The sequence below is a fragment of the Folsomia candida genome, unplaced genomic scaffold (genome assembly GCF_002217175.1).
Source record: "Folsomia candida strain VU population unplaced genomic scaffold, ASM221717v1 Fcan01_Sc007, whole genome shotgun sequence".
NCBI classification, from domain to species: Eukaryota; Metazoa; Arthropoda; class Collembola; order Entomobryomorpha; family Isotomidae; genus Folsomia; species Folsomia candida.
The window spans coordinates 5,325,862-5,346,918 of record NW_019091199.1 but is presented as its reverse complement, the minus strand read 5'-3'; the positions used below and the strand labels follow the sequence as shown (position 1 = coordinate 5,346,918).

At 36.7% G+C, this 21,057-nt stretch overlaps 1 protein-coding gene and 1 long non-coding RNA gene across 3 annotated transcripts; one reads left to right on the top strand and one right to left on the bottom strand.

Moving 5' to 3' along the window:
- Positions 1-2,518: 2,518 nt before the first annotated feature.
- Positions 2,519-21,051, top strand: LOC110852423. Of its 2 annotated transcripts, none has more exons than XM_022100491.2 (8): positions 2,519-3,154; positions 11,255-11,598; positions 15,151-16,117; positions 16,229-16,577; positions 18,483-18,576; positions 18,969-19,034; positions 19,114-19,217; positions 19,650-21,051. In XM_022100491.2, the coding sequence occupies exons 2-8, from the start codon at positions 11,590-11,592 to the stop codon at positions 20,164-20,166; spliced, it is 2,106 nt and encodes a 701-aa protein (XP_021956183.1). In that variant the 5' UTR covers positions 2,519-3,154; positions 11,255-11,589; the 3' UTR covers positions 20,167-21,051. The 2 variants fall into 2 exon arrangements, with proteins under 2 accessions (XP_021956183.1, XP_035709639.1); XM_035853746.1 differs by lacking the exon at positions 2,519-3,154 and adding an exon at positions 6,794-6,959.
- LOC118436205 lies at positions 4,222-5,498 on the bottom strand. The gene is made up of 2 exons (XR_004835283.1): positions 5,332-5,498; positions 4,222-5,241 (listed from the first exon to the last, which is right to left on the bottom strand). It is a non-coding gene; the product is annotated as an uncharacterized LOC118436205 (long non-coding RNA).
- Positions 21,052-21,057: the final 6 nt, after the last annotated feature.

Here is a 21,057-nt window from a genome sequence, read left to right as displayed (position 1 = left end):
GGCAAGGTCAAATTTGGAGAGGTGTCCTTTTTTAGTTTTCCAAACCAGTGTTCTTATAAAATGGCGTTGAACAAAATATTTTTTTCTGAGGTCCTGATGCAAAAATAGTTTTTGCGACTATTTTTAAGGGACTTAGCATGCTTTTCACTATATAAAACCACTTTTGCCTCATGCTTATCTTTTAAGTCCGTTTTACAGTCTAATTTCATACTTGTCCTAATGAAATGCGCTCTTTAACGCAACTCTTCCACTTTTAAGGCCCCCACATTTTACGACTTTGATGCTAAAAATCCCTAACGTGGTTTTTATCCAAGGTACATATAGTATATTGCACTGTAAGTACTTTTGACAAAATTTTGATAAGTGGTTACACCCCACGGACTGAGTTTTCATCAGACCTTATAAACTTTTTGGAAAAGTTCCCGTCGTTTTCGATGTCGAACTTCAGAAATAATTTAACTAACCAAAACGCAATAATTTTATCATTTTGTCACATGTACCTTGTAGATAAAATAGTTCTGCAGCAGGGGACACCAAAAGATTATTAAAATTTATTTTCGAAAAATTTGACCATTAATTTTCCAAATAAGTTCACGAGTTTTTTAGGATTCTGCGACAGCTGATTAGCTCGGGTCCTTCTATAAAACTGTTTACACAAAATCTTGACTGTTTGTTTTAATATTACTTAGGACACTTCCAGCTTTACCCTCAAGCTGCATTTGACCCGGTGGGTCAACTTTCAAGGTCAGCAGGTTAATTTTTCCGCGCACGATCTGATTTATCATTTTTTGGGCAAACTATCCGCGATGATGGAAGGCCCACGTTGTGTGATTCATTACGGATTCTTTTATTATTACATGCAATGATTATCTAGGGTTATTATATTAACAATCATTCACCTCTGACCTCTTTGGTTATCATGCTATATAAGCAATTAAGTTTGGAAAGTGTTTTTTTGGCTTCTACCAACTCCGGGGGCACTGTAGGGTGCATTTGTGAAGCTATCACCCTAAAATTTTAAAGATATCTTTTTGAGAGTATTATCTTGCAACCTACCAAAAATCAGTCCAAAATTCAACTCCCCGCCAAAGATATTCACCCGAGAATTCGTCAAAACCATCACCTAACGCCTTTTGTACTTGTGTTACATAATATCGTGCACCGAGTTTTAAAATGTGGCCAAGGAATGGAATATCGGTGACAACTCGGTTTTAAAGTTTAAAGAGTTTGTGGCTTGTGTAGCATGAAAATATTATTCGTACCCGATTCGAGTGATACATACCTTTACTGATATACATAGTTTTTCCATAATTTTGTAAAGTTATTCTCAAAAATTTTTGGAGCAAAGCAAATATGAAAGTGAAAAATTAATTAATTAAATCGAGTATTAAACGCCTTGGTCATTATGTTGATGGAAAGCTGATTAGTAAATCCATATTTTTTTTAACTTTGTACCTAGTCTGATAGTAACAAATTGATAGTAAGCGTTTCAACAGATAAAATAAATACAATAGGATTTCTTATGATTTTTTATGATTTCTTGCGATTTTTTATGATTCTTATGACTTGTTATTTGTTACGTGCGATGAAAAATTCACAGTTTTTAAAATAGTAGCCAATGGATTGGGAGGGACTGCATCCATTGGTATGCAATACCATAAAACATTACTATTTAAGAAGTTATTGCTACTTACTTCACTACCAGCTATCTATTATGTACATATTGTAAGACTAGGTACATTGTATAGTAATTCTCTCTCAGGAAAGAAATGTAAACGTATTTTATAAGTGAATTCTGGAAGGACCTCATTTACTTAAATCAACTTTTTATGCCAAAGGATAAAGTGCAAAGAAAATAGCGTGAAGCAGTGCAGGCAAAAGTGGTGTCTCTAAAGTACTTATGACATACAAATGAATTACTGGATGGATGGATGGATGAAATCTAGAAGGTAATAATGAAGGCAAATACATTATGTGATCGCTACTGTACTGCAACCGCATTGTATGAAATACAATTAAAGATATATTTACTATGCTCTACATTACCTACATACTTTGTAGTAAAGTTACTCCTGCAGGTAGCAAACTATGACCTAATCTAATATCTGTAATTCTGCGTCGTATCTCCTTAACAAAATTCTTCTTTTTCTTATGCAATGGTCGCGGAAGTCTGGGGACAATGTCCCCACGGTTATTCGATGTCCGCATCATCTCCCCATGTTATATAAACCCCTCCCTCCCCTATCCTACAATGTTCATGTCCCCACGGCTTCCGCGGCCACTGTTCGCACGTAATAACTGGTGGATCGAACAATTGCTCTGAATTCATACATAAATCCTGCAAGTGGTAACCTGCATAGCGTGCAGGACTGGACTGGACATCTGCCTGCGTCAACCTTTTGGAACAGTAGTAGTAAAACAGTTTGGTTAATAATCCAACTATATCATGATTCGAAACCTGTTAAAATAGTTCGTTCTTAGCAGAAAGAAAAGGGTGTCATGTCATAACTGGCATGGAATGGAGCAGGTATTTATCTATTAAGAAGCATTGCAATTGTATCTAGCTGGTTGGTACCCAAGCCGTAAAGTATCGTTGGTGGGGTGGAAGGTGCCATGAAGTAGTTTAGTTTAGTCGTATTCAGTGAGCACGTAGCAATAGTTGTATCTACATGGACAGGTTTGGTTTGTCTCGAGTTATCTTTTGCCCTTTATATTTTACCAACGTGATTTTGGGCTATGTGAGAGAAAAATATTCACTTTACTGGCAATGTTCTTCTGCAATTTTGGTGGTGTGGTGCCTCGTCGTTCATCGTTTATTATTCAAGAATGGATGGTTGATGTGCTACAGTTGAAGAGCAAGTCAATTTTTCATTCAAGCCAAGTCGTCCAATCCAAGGAAGGTTGTTTCTTATTATTCATGTGACGTTATTGTAACCCTCTTTGTGGAAGATACATAATTCCGTTCGTAGATGCATACGAAAAGTGCATCAGAAGAAGACTACATATTAATTATTATTGTGTAAAGTGTTCTCGTTTTTGGGAAACTTTCATCAAGTTCTGGAAAAGAAAGTGAATATTTTTTTTAGTGAAAACGTATAATCTAACTTATTGGCTTGGATAAAAGGATTTTGGATTTACTTAAAATAAAGAGCAGGTACATACATATTTTTACTTCAAATTCGAAACGTATGCAATAGAGTTTTGCGTAATTCATGAGCATGCTTAAGCCCAGTGTACACAAGACGACGCCGTTTTGGCATTTTTAATGCCTAAATATTGAAACTTTGTTGGGGTCAAACGCCAAATCTAAATATTTAAGAACTTGTGCTGTGCATATTATTTGTAATTTTTGTTCAGCAAAACGACACAATAGTTTGCCACGGAGTACGTACTGTTTAAGTCCACTGGATGGAATTATCAGATCAAATTATGCAACACGCACGCCATTATTACGTGCATCCAGCTAATCTGGCATGATCAAAATCGTTAATAGAGAAATATTTTTTTACATACGTAACGTAATACGATAACCATTTTCTAAATAGAAGCATCTTTCTCGGAAAATTATTCGCATAACAGTTAAAAAGTTAAAATTGGTATTTACATAAGTGCGTCTACGCAGTTTTGATCATTTTTAGTTTTCAATTCAATCTAATCTTGCAAATTAGCGTAGTAAAATAAGGACCTATGTCATAATTACGGATTATATACGGATTAGAAAAAAAACACTACATAAGGATTTTTTTGCACTGTGTATATACGAATATGTGATGGATCATTAATAAATAATACATATCCATTATCCAAACAACTCGGTGATTCTTACGTATGCATGCAGGTTAGTGAATATTGCGAAGTTTTATAACTAGGTTTTGTTCCCATAATGCATTTTGTGGTTAGTGATGGAACGGAATTAAGTTAGCCGGAGGGTTTACAAAGGTCAATTTTCATTCTAGTTCTAGTCGTGTGGTTGAATTTATGGTTATAACACACACTTGGACAAAATTCAGAAATAATTAAATAACTTACTGAACTTAAGCAGGAAAACAAAACAATTTTCCAGGAAAGTGGTCAGCCTGCTTGCTTATTAGTCAACAAGAGAATAATATGAAATGATTGCGACATCAAATTATTTTCATCATAATTACTCGTAATGGAATATTTTTAAAAGAATGATCAAAAGAATGATGAAAGAAAATAGAGAACTTTAGCTCTCGAAAGTAAGGAACCAAATAAATACGTATTTATTTCCAATTAAATACATATATGGTTAATTTTATACGTAGCGTCTTCTCGTTAAGGAGTAGAAAATGATATAATCAAAAGAACGGAATTATGGATGGAGAAAGTGTTGCTAATAATACGTACAAGGGCAAGGCGATCTTATTCTATAATTCCTCACCTCACACAATGAAAGTCTCCAGCGTCACTCGATTTTTATTAAGCTAGTGTCAATCGATCACAAATTTAGTTAGGATGAAATTTCAAATGGCATTATCAGCCAATGCGCAGGGTTGGCAGAAATACTTGTATCCGAAAAGGAGAAAAGACGGCCAAAAATGTACTGTGCGTTTTCTCCTCTTCAGATGCAAACATTTATCTCTGCCAAACCTGCCCATTGAGAAATAGTGTCGTTCGCTATATAAAATAAATTTCGGAATTCGGATCGATTGACACTAGCTTCGTCAAAATCCAAAAGCACACTCTGGGATACCTCCATTTTCAGGTAAACTAACACATAATTAATAATGTTGTTGTTGTTCAAGAGTAAACAATTGGTGAATTTATACCAACTTATGTATATGTATTTGTCGGTGTTTAGTGTAATCGAGGATTATGTACACGACATGGCGAATCATATACACATGTAATAAGCCTCGTTTGGTGTCCATTGATTGATGTCCATGTGTATTTATGGGCCATTGATTAATTGAACACCTGCGAGGCAAAGGAATCGAACTGTTTATAAGTAGTTCTAAGCTGGTTGTTGAAGTATGCGACCCACATTTAGGACATGAGGCAAGGTCAATATCTCGACAAAAATATACTTGACATTCAAGAAGAAGAGTCTGTTATTGAAAAACATGGCCAAATTTGTGGTCCTGTTTCTATATCACAGTGATATTATCACTTTTATCCAACGTTTTCAGGATGAGACAAATTGTTTTCATTTAAATCCATTAGAAAACCAGTCCACCCAGGTTGACATTTGGCAATATAATTTCACTACGTACGTATGTGCTATGAAGGGGATACAATAAATTGGGTCTCGTTATATCTGCAAATATTTGAAGGTTCGTTACTCAAATATGGTGATAGTTAGTTATTCACCTTAAATTTACAACTTTCCGCAAATTGAAGACTTTCGTCCATATTTTTCAGTAAAATATGATTTTTTACAAGTTCTTTAACCACATTTTGTAAACTTGCCATGCACCTTATTTTACAGTACACCCTTTATACAGAAGCTATTTCTCTTATAATTTGCCAACCATCGCCTCAACCAACCAACCACTGATAAATGTCGTGCGAAATTAATTGCAAATATTTAGGCACATCAAGTTTACGTCAATTCACGTCATCATTTCCTTCAGCTCGGCATCTTACATACTTACATACGTTGACTCACATTCTGTAATCGTGGAGTAAGGAAACTATTTGGCATTCTTTCTCTAGCCAATGTACTTAATAGTCACTTTCTTAATTCGCTCAAATTCCGGTCGATCCATATTTACATGAAATATGCATAATTATTTATAATCTGTCATTTTTGGGTGGTTGGTCTTTATTCGCTTTCTTACACATATAAATACATACTTTGTGACATTATTTTCACACTGGTCATTCATTAATTACTCACTCGCGAGTTCCGCTAAGTGTGTTATCTGTTGTGATTGTAACGCCTTGCATCAATCTTGTTCTGTATGGGACGTAGTTACGTCAACCTTTTAGTTATTCATATAAACGTCTCTAGAATTTGTGGTGACAGTTGGAGCAGGAACATAGTAAATTACTGTACAAGAAGTTACGTAAGCAAGTCTCAAAGTCTCAACTTGACCATTTACTATTATTCTCAACTTGAAAATAACGTTTCCTTCCATTCAATTCCACTTGATCTGATTGATTATCCAGCAAAGCAACCGAACCAACATTATTAAGTAGCAGGAAAGGTGACGGTCAGTAAGTGTAATATGCAGAGGTCGGATATGTATTTATTTTCAACTTTTTCATTTAATCACGACAACCGGTGAAACTTTGTGGGTGTGTTCCCTAGCTCGCATAAATGACAAAAATTTCAAAATACTTCCACTAAGTTTTCAGTATTTCCTCCATTATTTCAAAAATGTACAAATCTTTCACATATTTATTAAAAATACATGTTTTGTAAATATTTCGAAGTGTGAGGCGAAATTTTTTTTGCTTAAAGAAATTAGACGTAAAAAATTTAATATACGTTTTTTTCGTACACATTTCGTAAATATTTTGGCGTTTTATTCGTAAATATTGAAGATGTACATACATATTTCAAAATTTTATGTAAATATGTATCCGCCCTCTGGTAATAAGTAAGAAAGAGTAGCAAATACCATACAAACAATGAAGTTTTCTTTGCTTCCTGATCTTCTCTGGCTGGTTGGTGAAATGGTGAATCAGAAAGTCTTTATATGGTCGAGTGCATAACACGATTTCGCCGGATGGGTAAAATTCCCTACTGCTCAGTCATTGGTATGCATTTTGTTTGGGGTCTGTAGTTCGGTCGTGGGAGTACAAATTCGTTCTCCAAAAGTTCCACTACTTCACTTTGCCGTGAGTTGGCCTGAGGCTTACACGCACACAGTTTCTGCTCTGATTTGTCCAGGAAGTGTTTGCCAGAAGAACAAAGAGAAATACTTTGTTTCCAGTCCAAGTATTTATTCAGCAAGTGTTGAAGAATCGAGATCTCGTTGTAATCATTTGAGGTTTGTACTTTTGCATATAAATAAATATAACTAGCGCATATCACAGCAAATTTAAATTTAAAACGTAACCTTTATAAATATTTAGTATCGATAAGATCACGAATCATACATGTACTTATCAATATCTGAAGCTATATATCTCAGCATTATGCATTTTAATCAGTGCTTCGGGTGACCATTAAAGTAACCATTTGCAAGAAATATCTGCAACTGCAACAAAGTGGTTTTTTGCAGGTTTTTTTTGACCTGCAAGAAATTCAAATCGCAAGAAGCTTCGCCCGGCCGCTATACTTCATACGGCTCGACGGCGCATATTTCTTGCGCTTTCTCCCAGTTTCTTGCACCTCGAATTTCTCCCATTTCTTGCTTTCCCGTGGAAGAAATGTATTTGGAAAACCCGCAAAAAAACGGAACACCGAGTTTAATTTATACCTACTACAATTTATTTTTAAAAATGGTTTATTTATTACGGCGGACAAGTCAACAAGACGCTTCGAACTTCATCTAATTTTCTTAAGGTTGAACTTTTCCCTATGGCGTGTGAATAGTGTGATGATTCTTTATGCATTATGACTCCCTGGTCAGAAATACATTTCGCGTTTTTGGAAAGTAAGTAGCTCCGGGAAGATTAGGCCAGCAGACAAAGAGCCACTTGCATTGATGTAGTGTGAGCAAAAATAATGGAAACAGCAAGAATCCGACCCAAGTACATCCGACAATTTTCTCAAACTTGCATGCATGTAACTTTTCCTTGGCTGCAGGGAAAACAATTCTTGGCATAAGGCTTGTGTACAAAACTGAATGAACGTCTTGTGGGCTGTATATTTTTTTTCTTGGCTAAATTTAGAATTCAGCAGACATTTTATTTATGACGAGGCTTTCTCTATTATTATTCTGTTAGGACGGAATGTTTTACTTTTTGGTTGTAAACCGAATGTCCAGCAGTGTATATAAGTAGTCTCCGCATGTACACATGCTACATACTTGTGGTTTATTTATATATATGTAGGAAAGGAAAGGCATTCTTAGAATTATACAGCTACATGGCGTTGTTGCCACCATGTGTGATTTATCGTTTTGGATTGGATTCTGCCTTCTGGTGGATGGAACTAACAATGGAGGTTTCTCAGCGTATGCTCTACGATTTTGAGCAAATTAGTGTCAATCCATCGCAAATTTAAGTCACATGAAATTTGGAAAAGACATGATCTCCCAATGGTCACGTTTGGCAGAGATATTTGCATCCGAAAAGGAGAAAACGCGCAGTAAATTTGGAAAGTGCAAAATTTGTCAACTTTCTGGTGCGCTTTCTCCTCTTCGGATGCAAATATCTCTGCAAAATCAGACCATTGGCAAATAGTGCATTTTGCAAATTTCATACTAACGAAATTTGTGGTGGATTTACACTAATTTAGTCAAAGTCTGAGAACATACGCTGTGTGACCTCCATTCAAAGTATTGTGCATTTTTCTTATATGTGGTTTTGATTTTAGGTAGCTTTTGCTTACCTCTTATTTGTTTCCTATTTAAACTTTTATGATTACGTACGTGTCTCGTATATTTGTGTCTCTGTGTGGCGAGGGATTTCAAGTTTTCCAATATTTCTACGAATTGCAGCGTGTGGTGCGATATATATAAATACATGAATCAGTAAACAAGTGACGCGACCTGTAAAATTTTGCAATCGACCGTTTGCATGTTTTATATCCATCATGTATAAATAAATATACGTATAACGTGTAAGTAATAAGTAAGAAATTGCGGGGTTCGGGTGGGTCGGGTGTCGCGTTGAAAATACAATAACTTGCAAATATACGTAAATATGCAAATGAACAGTACACAAGACCAAGGAAGTAATGCTTCCATTTGTTTCTGCGATATTTTTGGAAACGTGAGACCTTGTTGATATCCATCAATGTACGTACGTATTATATAAAATAAAACAAATGATGCAAGTCCGGAGAAAGCAGGCGTACTTAATTTGCATCTGCTTGCATACTACGTACGCAATGTCTGAAAATAAGTACGTCGAGACCTTTGAATAAAAAGTCCCGACGTAAATATTTGACACGGGTTTCATTCATACCGACGTCATTTCGGGATTCTATTTTTACCCTGGCACCATAGATAATTTGCAATAATAATGAAAATATAGAAATCTGTTTGACAAACTTTCAGCCACCTAAAATAATGGGCTGTACTTATCTATCTACATATTTATCTGTATGTATCTCAAACCGGGGAAATGCAATTCTCTGGAGAAAGCAAACCAACCAACTGGTACTTAAAGCATCCCATCAAATTTAATAACTTAATGATGATATGGATGAGAATTAAAGGACAAAATCCAGCAGAGACCGATTATGTAGATTATCTGCTTTTACGTCATAAGTATGTAGATATTTTCGTACACTATAATTCTACTGGGATAAACACTTTATTATGTTTCATTCAGATAATTCGAATTGCGGGCAACACATTTGATTGAGCCTCTCATTAGATTACTTGATGTGGTTGAGCTTTCCCCCCCAGTTATGTAAATGCTCCACGTTTGGTTGGGAGATCGACAAGGATAATCGGCTGGGCTGTATCTTTCTTGCGATTAGCGTTGTTTGTCGCTTTGTTGCTGCCTATTCTGCAGGTTTATCTCGGATGGCTGAGCTGGACTGGATGTGAATTGCGTTAAATTCCGACGGGCTTTGTTCTATTGTCTGCCTGTATTGTGGTTATAGCAAATATGGGTGGGTAGGGCTGGAAGGGAGAGATATCGGGCAAAATTAATTTGCTCTGTTGGAGTTCCCACTATTTTAAATAATCGAATAGAATGGCCCATTGGATTTGAAGACCCCCCAGGCGGTCTTCTTCAAATGTGGGAAAACATCAAAAGCATGTTTACTTCATAAGTCAAATTCGAACCTTTGTTGGCATCGGTAGCTTAGATTTTCGGTCTTCAACATGGCGCAACTTGTTATTTATGTCAGAACCATGCAAATACTAATGCAGACTGTAATGAGTCAAAACAGAAACTAAATATGTACATTGTTACAAGTATTTTGTAACAGAAAGATTATGTACACTCTTAGAAAACTGGTATTAAATCATTACTGACAGGAGTACACATATGTATGACTCTACCGGCACTGGTAATAAAGGACATTACCGTTTAGTAATGCTGTGGTGCTGAAAAATTTACTACTCAGAAACAAACCACTACCGATCCGGTAGGAAGTTATTACCAAATCAACACCAGTACGTAGTATACATTTGACTCTACCAGATTTTTAACAGTGTCTTTTTGCATTCATGCCTTGTATAATTGTGATGAGGATGAAGATATATAGCATAAAGAGAATAAAGAATTACGCAAGAATGCACGACAATAATGCAAAAAGTTAAAAAAAAAAATCGATACTAGTTTTCCTAAGCGTGAAAGCCCGTAAAAGGTTTTCGTGAACAGTGACAAGCCAGGGAGAAAGTTTTGACTAGTGAGCACGGTGGTAGACAAGGCAATGCAAAATTAAGAGGCTGAATGAGTTCTGGCTGGGTATAGATTTTTGCCTAATAAGAAAGCTTTCACGGGTTGTTTGTTCATAGCATATCTTACCGAACCCCATGGTTCATGATGCCGTACCAGAAATTTTCGCCCACTCGTCCTCTGAATGTCTCACATGCAACAGTCATGTGAAAGAAAGTACTGACCACAGCACAGTCATGAAACCATTTCTCAATTTATAGTCGTAAGCACCACATACAAATTGCATTTATCATTGCATGGGCAGAAATTTTTTTCTTCATATGTTATAAATGGCGTATGTACATATAATTTAGCATAGGCATATATGTACGTAGCTATTTACAATGGAGGTATCCCAGCATATACTTACTAATTTTGACCAAACTAGCGTTAATTGATCACAAATTTAACTAATTTGAAATTTGCAAATGACACGATCTCAGGTTTGGCGGAGATATTTGCATCTGAAGAGGAGAAAGCGCACTGTAAAAGCGTAACTCTTTCCACCTTTAAAGCGCGCTTTTTCCTCTTCGGATGCAACTACCTCTGCCAAACGGGACCTTTGGGAGATCGATTTCATATCAACTAAATTTGTGATCGATTAGCACTAAATATTTGGTCAAAATCGGGGCGCCTACGCTGGGAGACCTCCATTGTTCGGAGCACGTTTTCCAGATTCCAGTAGACTTTTCTAAATACTTTGAATGAAAATGAAAATACACAAACAAATAATTTTCTGAAGCTGTATTAAATAAAATGCAACTCTTTTTCTTGCTTTCAGAATACAACCCGGCACAAGGGATTCGCTTACTGAAAAGTGGTCTCACTTTGGTGAAAGTGAGGAAAAGAAGGAAGAGCGATTGGGAATTAATTAGTCGGCAGCAGCAGCAGCTTGACCTAATCAGTTCTCACCTCGGAGAGTAAGAGGACTTCCGTGTCGGTGGATTAATTTGGTGGTGGGACGTGGGAGGAGGATTGCCACCAAACCACACAAATATATACACAGAAATATAAAGACTGGAGGAGAAAGTGCATCTGAGCCAGCGGAGGCGTCGGGGTGGTCTTGCCAGCCACCGGAACATCTCCACTGGACTCCATCCATCAAAGTCATCAACCATGATCCTCGTAAGACCGCTTTCTCTGATTTATCGCTCCACAAAATAATATGGCAGAAATTGAAAAGTGAAATAGAAATAAATGAATCTCTTCCGGAAATGCTTGCGTTGAGCGGAATTTGTGGTGAAAGTTTGTTCGTTTACTAGGGAGCTAACGTAGGACTGGATGAATCATCAAAGTCAGCACGTTTTTAATCATTTTTCGACTCTGGGAATTTATTTTAAAATTCTGGACGATAAAGTTTGTAGCGCAGGTCGTTTCCAATTAAAAAAATATACACATCAGATTTTGACAATTTTTGAAGGGAGGAGATCTCAAGTAAGAAACCTAAGAAAAATTAGAACTCGTCGAACCTCGCTGATAAAGCTCACGGGTATTCTATTAATCAATTTACGGACTACAAATTTGTCGTTCAGAATTTAAAAATAAATTCCCAGAGCAGAGAAATGATTAAAAATATGTTGATTTCTACCCTTTTGGTGATGGGTCATCGAGTCTTTGGGTAAAACCTTTTCAAATAATTCCCTCGTCAATGGCGATCCATAATTCCGTTTTGATGGGCAGTAAATTTTTTTCCTTATAAAAACAAGACAATCATGCGTCATTTTACTACGATGTTGATATCGTGTTTACGTATTGATGCCAACTCAGGATTTTTAGTTTTGTGAGAAAACCCTTTATTTTCATCTCATAATTCCACACACACGCTGGATGACTCGATACAGCGTATATTTCTATGTAGGTATGTACAGCACGGGACTCAAGACAGAGACGATGCCTTTAAACAAAGGTGTTGAAAGCTATATATGTAGGGACGTACTTAAATACAAAATTCTTGCGACTGTGGTTCGACGTTTGCATGAGAAACAGGTGCACTCTTTGCATAAGTAAAAAGTGGATGACGTGATGAGCAACGTTACATAGCAGCAATAAGCAACTCACTTAACCAGTGCTTAATAACCACCACACAATTGTTGTGCACTTTCATTTTCTCTGAATTTAAATAAGGTTTAATTCCTAACTTTTGTAACTAACACGGCGTCGTTCTCATTTTAAGTACTAAAGTAGTTGGCATCCTTACTTGTCAGGCAGAGTCAATTTACTGCTACGTACATAAAGATACATAAAGTATTTACGTGAGTGACAATCTTTTAGTTGCATAATAAAGCAAAATCTTATCACGATGATATGCTGAGAACTCATTTAGGGTGGACGTGCATGTAAGTTAAGTGCAGATTTGTTTGTTTGCCAAGCGTGAGACATTCTTAATATCCGGTTGGGTATGAGATACAGTGTTCACATACCGCATACTTATTATCATAAAGAAGAAGAGGGGACAAAGTCAGCACGAAATACATAAAACGAATGAGTAAATGCATACATATTTCCATGATATGCGCAAAAAGATATATGTGGAAATAACAGTATGTACATGCATACACTCTTAGAAAACTGGTATTAAATTATTACTGGCCGGAGTACATATATGTTTGACTTTACCGGCATGGTAATAATGAACATTCCGGTTTAGTAATCTTGTGGCACTGAAAAATTTACCAATCAGAAACAAACTACTACCAATCGAGAAATAAGTTATTACCAAATCAATACCAGTGTATATCTGACTTTACAAGATTTTTAACAGTGCATGCATATTTTAATTTGGGGAGATGTTCTTTAGAATTCTTTCGAAATGCGAGTCTCATATTGTAGAAAAGTGATTTTGTTACAAAATGTACATACATGTAGCAAGTCCAATGATGTACATATGTCCATCTCAGAATACATAATTAAATCAGGGATACCCCAACACTTGACGTCAGTAGATAGATACATACTCGTCTTTCAATTCATATTGCTAAAAATTAATTGCACAAGGAATATACGGCTTAATGGGCTTGATTGTTCTCGGAATTTTGTTGCAAATCTACAATAGAATAGAATACTATGCGTATAACCAATTTTTAATGGCAAAAGCTCACCGGGATATTGCATATATAAGTATTTATATATCGCAAAAACTGGATCTTTCATTTCACAATCATGTTATGTATGACTTCACTTGAGAGAGAGCATCGCATCATGATGATGATGATGAAAAGCAGTATCCTGGTCTTAACCAACTCGTTTGTTCTCATTTTGCCAATTTACCACAAAATCCAACCCTTTCATTTTGAGAATTTGGGCAAAAACTTACTGGAGTCGTTCTTTGGAATGTTTGACTACATACAATCATTCATTATCTGTGATGTCTTCTTGTTCAGAATGTTCTGTGGATCACGTTAAGTTGATGCATATTCTGTGAAATGATGTGAGAATTTTTGTTGAGATTGCATACATAGCTTGTACATATTCAGCAAAAGTTTATGTGCATTCATGTTTAGTTTAATATGTAAGTAGTAGGGAATAATGCTCAATAATAATTTTACAAATCGGCCCTACATATTATTTATTGTGGAGAATGGCTAGTTTCATTGTTTTATAGTGTACATAGTTCTGATTTTATAGTATCTTACGATGGAGGTCTCCCAGCGAATATCCCCGATTTTGGCCATTTGTGAGTGGATCACAAATTTAATTAAGATGAAATTTGCAAAGTCTCGATCTCCCAATGGGCAGGTTTGGCAAAGATATCTGCATCGGAAGAGGAGAAAACGTGCCCTAAAGTTGACATATTTTACACTGTCCAAATTTACTTGGCCTTTTCTCCTCTTGGGATGCAAATATCTCTGCCAAACCTTCGCATTGGCGGATCGTGTCTTACGCAAATTTCATATCAACTAAATTTGTGATCGATTGATACAGGTCTGGTCAAAATCGTCGGGCATACGCTGGAAGACATCATTTGTTACACTATACTTCACTTTGTGTGCATGATGCCAAAATCTTGCTCCATGGCTGCCTTGTCTTTTATTTGATGATTGGAATTGGACGGAGGAGAAATCTTGTTTTTATAGTCCTTTGCCTGCACATGATATCTGTTGTTACTGGAGTTTGAGAATCTTGAATCTTTAAAGGTATTACCTGTAATATCCGTCTTGGACATGTACCTGTACGTACACATGCACCATTTCAGAAATTGGTTTTTGTACTTGCTTTCACTCTGATTGTATTTTTTGGGCGTAGCAGCGTACATATTAAATAGGGCCGTCTTATTACATAATCGTCCTAGTTTTTCATGAAAATATAAGAGAGAGAAACGTTATGAAAATACAGGGTTTCACTGTGATTTTAACCACTACTCAAAATAACCGTCCAAAACCGGTTTTAACCAATTTTGGACGTCCAAAATGTCCAAAAGTACCCAAAATGGAAAATGGGGCAAAATGTTACAAGTTCTTGATTATTGAATATTTCGATAATCCCTTGACTTATGCAATCTCCCATTAATTTTGTGTGTAACACGGCATGGTTTAGAAAATTTCCTAATTTCTCATAAGGGAACATGTTAAAACAAAAGTTTTCCAATGTTGGACGCTGTTCAGTCTAACTTTTGCAAATGCAAAACTAGACACTGACGAAAATAATGTTGTATTATATGCATTTATTTATTTATTTCAGACACTCCTTTGCCAAATCCTCCTCATGGACACGAGGACACTCGCATTTCCACAAGACTCTGGCAGACCCACGACCCCCAGTCCTCCCCTCCATCTCCCCCTCTTATCGTCACTCTCTCATCCTCCACCACCCCACTTGACGACACCAATGGCAGGGCGAAGCGCCTCAGACTTACCATTTAGACCTAGCAGTAGCAGTAGTAGTAGTAAGAGCGTTAGAAATAATATCACTACCCCAATTATTTATAACAATGGGAAAACAAGGCCATTCACAGCATCATCTAAGTCGCAAAATAGCAGAAGTACCAGTTCCAGCAGAAGCAGCCAGTACATCCGCACGAGAAGGGATCCTATTGCGTCGCCACAATATCAGAAATCTTCCTCAGACTGGCTCGTTCCCCCCTTTAATCCCACCCAGAGACCCAGAGGAGGATCACTGGCCACTGCCAGCAATTTCAACTCGTACGGCCTCGCGTACAGAAGCATCCTGCCGATCCGTTCCAGCCCCAACTCGCACAACGTGAACCGGTACACGGGTCTTTATCGGAATCGTAACATCTTCTCGAATGGGGAAAACAACGACAACAATAATGACGACTATAATTACAACGGCAATATTCAGCAGTATGAGAAGATCAGTCCGCAAGAGAAGAACGATATCAGCGTCAATCTCCCCAGTTTGTTGGGAGATGATAATGACCACTTTAATTTGCCAGTGGAGAAACACCACTTGACCACGACCACGACGGCGGAATCAAAGACGAATTCCGCTCCAGCCACGGAAGTTGGGAGTATAAGTAGTACGCTGGAAATGAAGGATGTTTATGGTGGAGGAGATCTAATGTCACGGGATGGTATTAGTAATCAAGCTATTTCGCCAAACACTCCGAAAAGTGTGGCTATAAGGCAACCCAAGCTGCATAAACCTATGGCGAATGAAGAGCAGGATACGGCTATTGTATTTCCAGGTAAAATTGGGAGGGATTTTGAGAAATTGTTATAAAATATGAATTCGTTAGTATTGAAATTTGTATTTTTCATCAATTAAATTATGTTTATAAAACGTGTCTCGTTTGCAGGAAGCGTTTACCGATCGCCGAATAAGCGTGCCGGTGGTGGCGGTGGGGGTAGCGTCCGTCCTGGAAAAGCGACCTCATCCACGCCACAATTCTCCACGACGGACGACGAGTATGTCCCACCCCCACTAAAATCCTTGGACAAAGCAGCCTTTGAGAGTCTCAAGCTCCTCCTGGAAACGAAAAGAATATCTCAATTGCTAAATGCCCGGACTGCAAGTCCGAAAATTGGTTCTGGATATGCGAGTGGTCGCCCAACCTCAACGACCCAGCCAACCCTCGATATTCGAGGCAGGCCGAAGTGTGCCACGCAAAACAGTGGCTATTGTGATGAGATCGATACTTATCCAAAGTAAGTACAAGGGAGATTCGCTACTTGACAGGTTAAGTCGGGTGACTCAAGTGGCATTATTGCTTTTAATTATGGGTATTGGTATGCATAAAAATTAATGGGTTGTACACAATGAGCAGAGGGCGGATATGTATTTATTTCAGCTTTTTTTCATTTGATGACGACGGACGGTCAAACTTTGTGAGTGTGTTGGCTAACTAACTCACATAAATAAATAGATCCTAAAAATTTCAAAATATCTCCACATATTTCCAGGTTTTCAGACATTAAATATTTATACATATTTCCGCTATTCTTTGAAAACTACGTAAACCTTGTAGATATTTTTGTTAGAAAATATGTACATGCATTTTGCAAATATTTCAACGATGTGAGACGAAAGTTTTTTGCTCCAAGAAATTGGATCACAAAAAATCTAGAGCATTAAATTCAGTAATACAAATTTTGCAAACATTTGTATTTTTAGCCCGAACCAGGGCTTATGTAATCGTCATGTCCGTCCGTCTGTCCGTCTGTCTTTCGATAACTCTCGAACGAGTTGACCGATTTGGACCAAATTTGGTACAGACATGCATCTGGGTAATGCAACGACCGAGTTCGAAGATGGGTTCGATCAAAAAAGTTTTGGACCGGTGGGGGTCATCGGAGTGGGTGGGGTATTATGCACCAAAATTTCAAAATTGTCTTAGAAAGCTGAAATTTGGCACAGAGGTTACTAATGACTCCTAATAGATAAAAATGAGTTAAAGTTGGAAAAATTTTCATCTTGAGGGACCCTAGGGGGTGACCCATACTGATTTTTCAAAATCGTCATATCAAGCTGAAATTTGGTGGAGAGGTTGCTTATGGGTCCTAATGCAAGAATATGACATGAAATTGGTATAATTTTAATCTAGAGCGACCCTATGGAGTGACCCATGTCGATTTTTAGAAATTAACATAGAAAGCTGAAATTTGGACCAGAGATCCTTACTGCTTTTTCATGAAATAATACGAAGTTAAATATGAACACAAATTAACCATATGGGCTGTAGAGGCGACCCCCACTGGGAAGTAGTCAAGGGCAATGGATAGTAAATATTTTTAGAATTTGGAGCCTAGTAGTACGAAAGATTAATGCAAGTTAATGCAAAAATTAGTGTAAAATAGTAGCACATAATTTTATAGAAAACTACTGACAAACATGGGTTTACTAAACCTGGTTCGGGCTAAGCAAAGCTGTGCTGATAGGTTTTATTGTTCTGTTCGTAAATATGATTTTGGCTTATCTTTTTTGTAAGTATGAAATACATATTTTCGCTATATTTCATAAGTGCATATCCGCTCTCTGACAATGAGACCTGCATTATGTGTGTATCTAAAAAGGGTAAATAGGACTCCCTACACAGACAGTTATAAAACTCGTTACGTGGTTCAGGCTTAATTGAATCATCCATCGTTAAAATAGGTTAGCTCAAGCTTCTCAAATTGCAGTTGCAATTGGTGCTGTCCACCACAAAATAATCGATTCGGTATATTACAACTCGTTGAGAATTTATCATTCCTATTTACACGTGCTAAGCTCAATAACCATTTTTTCGCATGTATGCATTCACTTTACTAGATGCAGAAAGGCGTATAAATCTGCATAGAATATTAAGTATTTAGTTGATGTATGTAGGTAGTTGTTGAACGAACTGATGGAGTGTTAATTTATTAATTAGCACTCACAGTTAGTTAATCATAGTTAATTAATCCAGTTAATTAATAGAAAGGGAAATTTGTCGGGCTCGGGCACCATTAAATAAAGTTACGCATTAAGCCACCTCACTTATATCGTCATTCATACACACGCCATGAAATCATGAAATGCATACTTGATGACATCTTTACCTATCTAATCAAGCTGTCTTTCTATTTTTGCAGAGATTTTTTCGATTCGATTCTCAAAAACTCATTGACACTGACGCCCGACGTTTTCCAGGAGGTTTTTGGCGACAGCGTTGACAATAAAACAGTGGTAAGCGAAAGTTTTGCACTTGACTTAAATTAACAATTGTAATTATTGTATAACTTGTTTACCAAGTACACGGGCGCAGACGTTGACGTTGTTAGTGTAATGTTGCTTGATAAATAGTAGTTTTAGGTATAAGTGCGTCATTCTAACGTTCAAAATAAAGTATACAAAATATTAATTGAAGGATCGATCAATACAAGTAAAGCATAATGCTATATATTCCTTATTCTGTAGTACGTAAATCAAGTATCTCTACAATCTTACCAACGCAATCTTGTATATCCATCTCAAGTACATTTATTCGCAATGAATTAATTAGTAGTTTCAAGTTTGCTAATTCTAGTAATTGATGGCTACCTTACTTACGTGAACATATTTATTTGCTACCTCAACAGGCGTCAGACCTCGCAGGAAGAGATGGGCTAAATCTTATGCTGGACTCCCCATTGTGCTCGTCAATTGTATGAAAATATATAATTTTTCCATTTTTATATTTTCTATATTTGTTAATTTAAAAAATAATCAATTTGGAACTTTTAGGAACACACAATCTATCCAAAAGTTGCGGAGAACAAGGACGGCAAATTTATGTACATTGTCAATCATGACGAGTACATTCAAGGCGTTCGCGTCGAGAAATGCGTGTAAGTATACTCTTATTAATATGATACCTAAACAGAATTTGAGGCTATTAATTAGTTATAGTGTTTCATTTTGGACGTCCAAAACTACTTTTGTTTGGACACCGTCCAAAATTGTCCAAATGTCCAAAAGCGTCTAGCATTGGAAAATGGAGCGAAATGCGACTTTTTTGCAAATCTATCCACAGAATCTCAATTTTCTTATGAAAAATTAAGAAATTTTAATCATATACGTCACGGATTATCGAAAGATTCAATAATAAAGAACTTGTAACATTTTGCCTCATTTTCTATTTTGGACACTTTGGGACATTAAGGTCGTTCAAAATTCGGCGTTAACCAGTTTTGGGCGACTGTATTGGCTACTTGACATTGACCAGCAAAATTATAACCAAATGCAAATACGATATTGATATAATTTTTCTCAAATTTCAGAAAAGAAGGTTCCCCCTGCCTTTACTTGGAAGGAAGTCTGACCGGATATCAAAGCACTTGCCGACAGAAATACATTTATCGAAAATTGCTCGCCTTCACTCGTGACGGTAAAGCGACCACGGATACATTTCGTCTTCCAGCATGTTGCGTGTGCCATGTGAGATCAGTGTTTGTCGATGATCGAATAAATACTGCCGGATTTGGCTCCGATAACACAGATTATGCCCCCTCTTCGGTCATAATCCCGAAAAAAAGTGGGGAAAATTCCACAATTTCAGACCCAACGAACGGAACAGTGGTGGAACATGAGGACGGCGACGACAAATTATCCGACAACACGTCCTCCTCCTTCACAGCGACTGAAATTAGTCACGATGACGTAATGGATTTCCCAACCGTGTTACCAGACACGGTCGCGGCGTTCAAAAATGGGAGTGGTGCACCCGAAGAGTTTGCCATTACGGAAGATGAAGGAGTAACGGGAGATCCTTTAATCTCATTCAGAGCATTTAAGTAATTAATTGCATACGGTGACTATTTAGTGAATGATGAGTGTCGTTAAATGATGTTAGTATGCAAAACAACAACATTTTAGTCCAAGCAATTTACAATGTAAAAACTTTAGATTTATATATGCGGTAAAAACTTCCTATACAAGAAGAGCTTCAAGTAATACCCATGAATGAGACAGGAGGATGCATTTATGTTATGTCTTTCGGGTGAAAGAAATAACGGGAGAAAGTGTTTTTCTGTAGGTATTTTGACAGCTGCAAGAAATGCAAGGCGCAAGAAACGACGCCACGGCTCTGTACTTCATGGGACGAGTGGCTTAATATTTCTTGCAATTTCTTGCAGTTTCTGAAAAAAAATCTGCAAGCTTCTTCACTGCATCTTGCGTTTCTTGCTTTGCAATGCAAGAAATGTTGCAAACCCACAAGAACCGAAACACTGTTTACAATTCACATACAAACATTCTGTAATGAATTAGACTGATTAGTGTGATTAATTTTATTTAATATTTTGGTATACACATAAGTTGTACATGTACATACACATTATACTTACTGTATTATTAAATAAGTATTTATAGAATATTTATAGAATGACAATTTTGTTGTTATAATGCAGAATCTACATTGCAGATGCAGATGCATTGTTACGTTAGCTGAATATTATTGTTATATTATGTCATCCTTTAAGAGGTTCACTAGAAAATAATGTTAACTAGACGAGTATTTTAATGTTAAATTCATATATATATGAATTTCGTGGAATACATTCTAATAATGTAAATAATTCTAATAGATTTATTACTGTAGAATAAAAGCAAGTATATATTGAATATGCCATTCCACATTATTTTTGTTTCTGAAAGTTGGAATAAACTAAAATTATGACCGTATTTAAA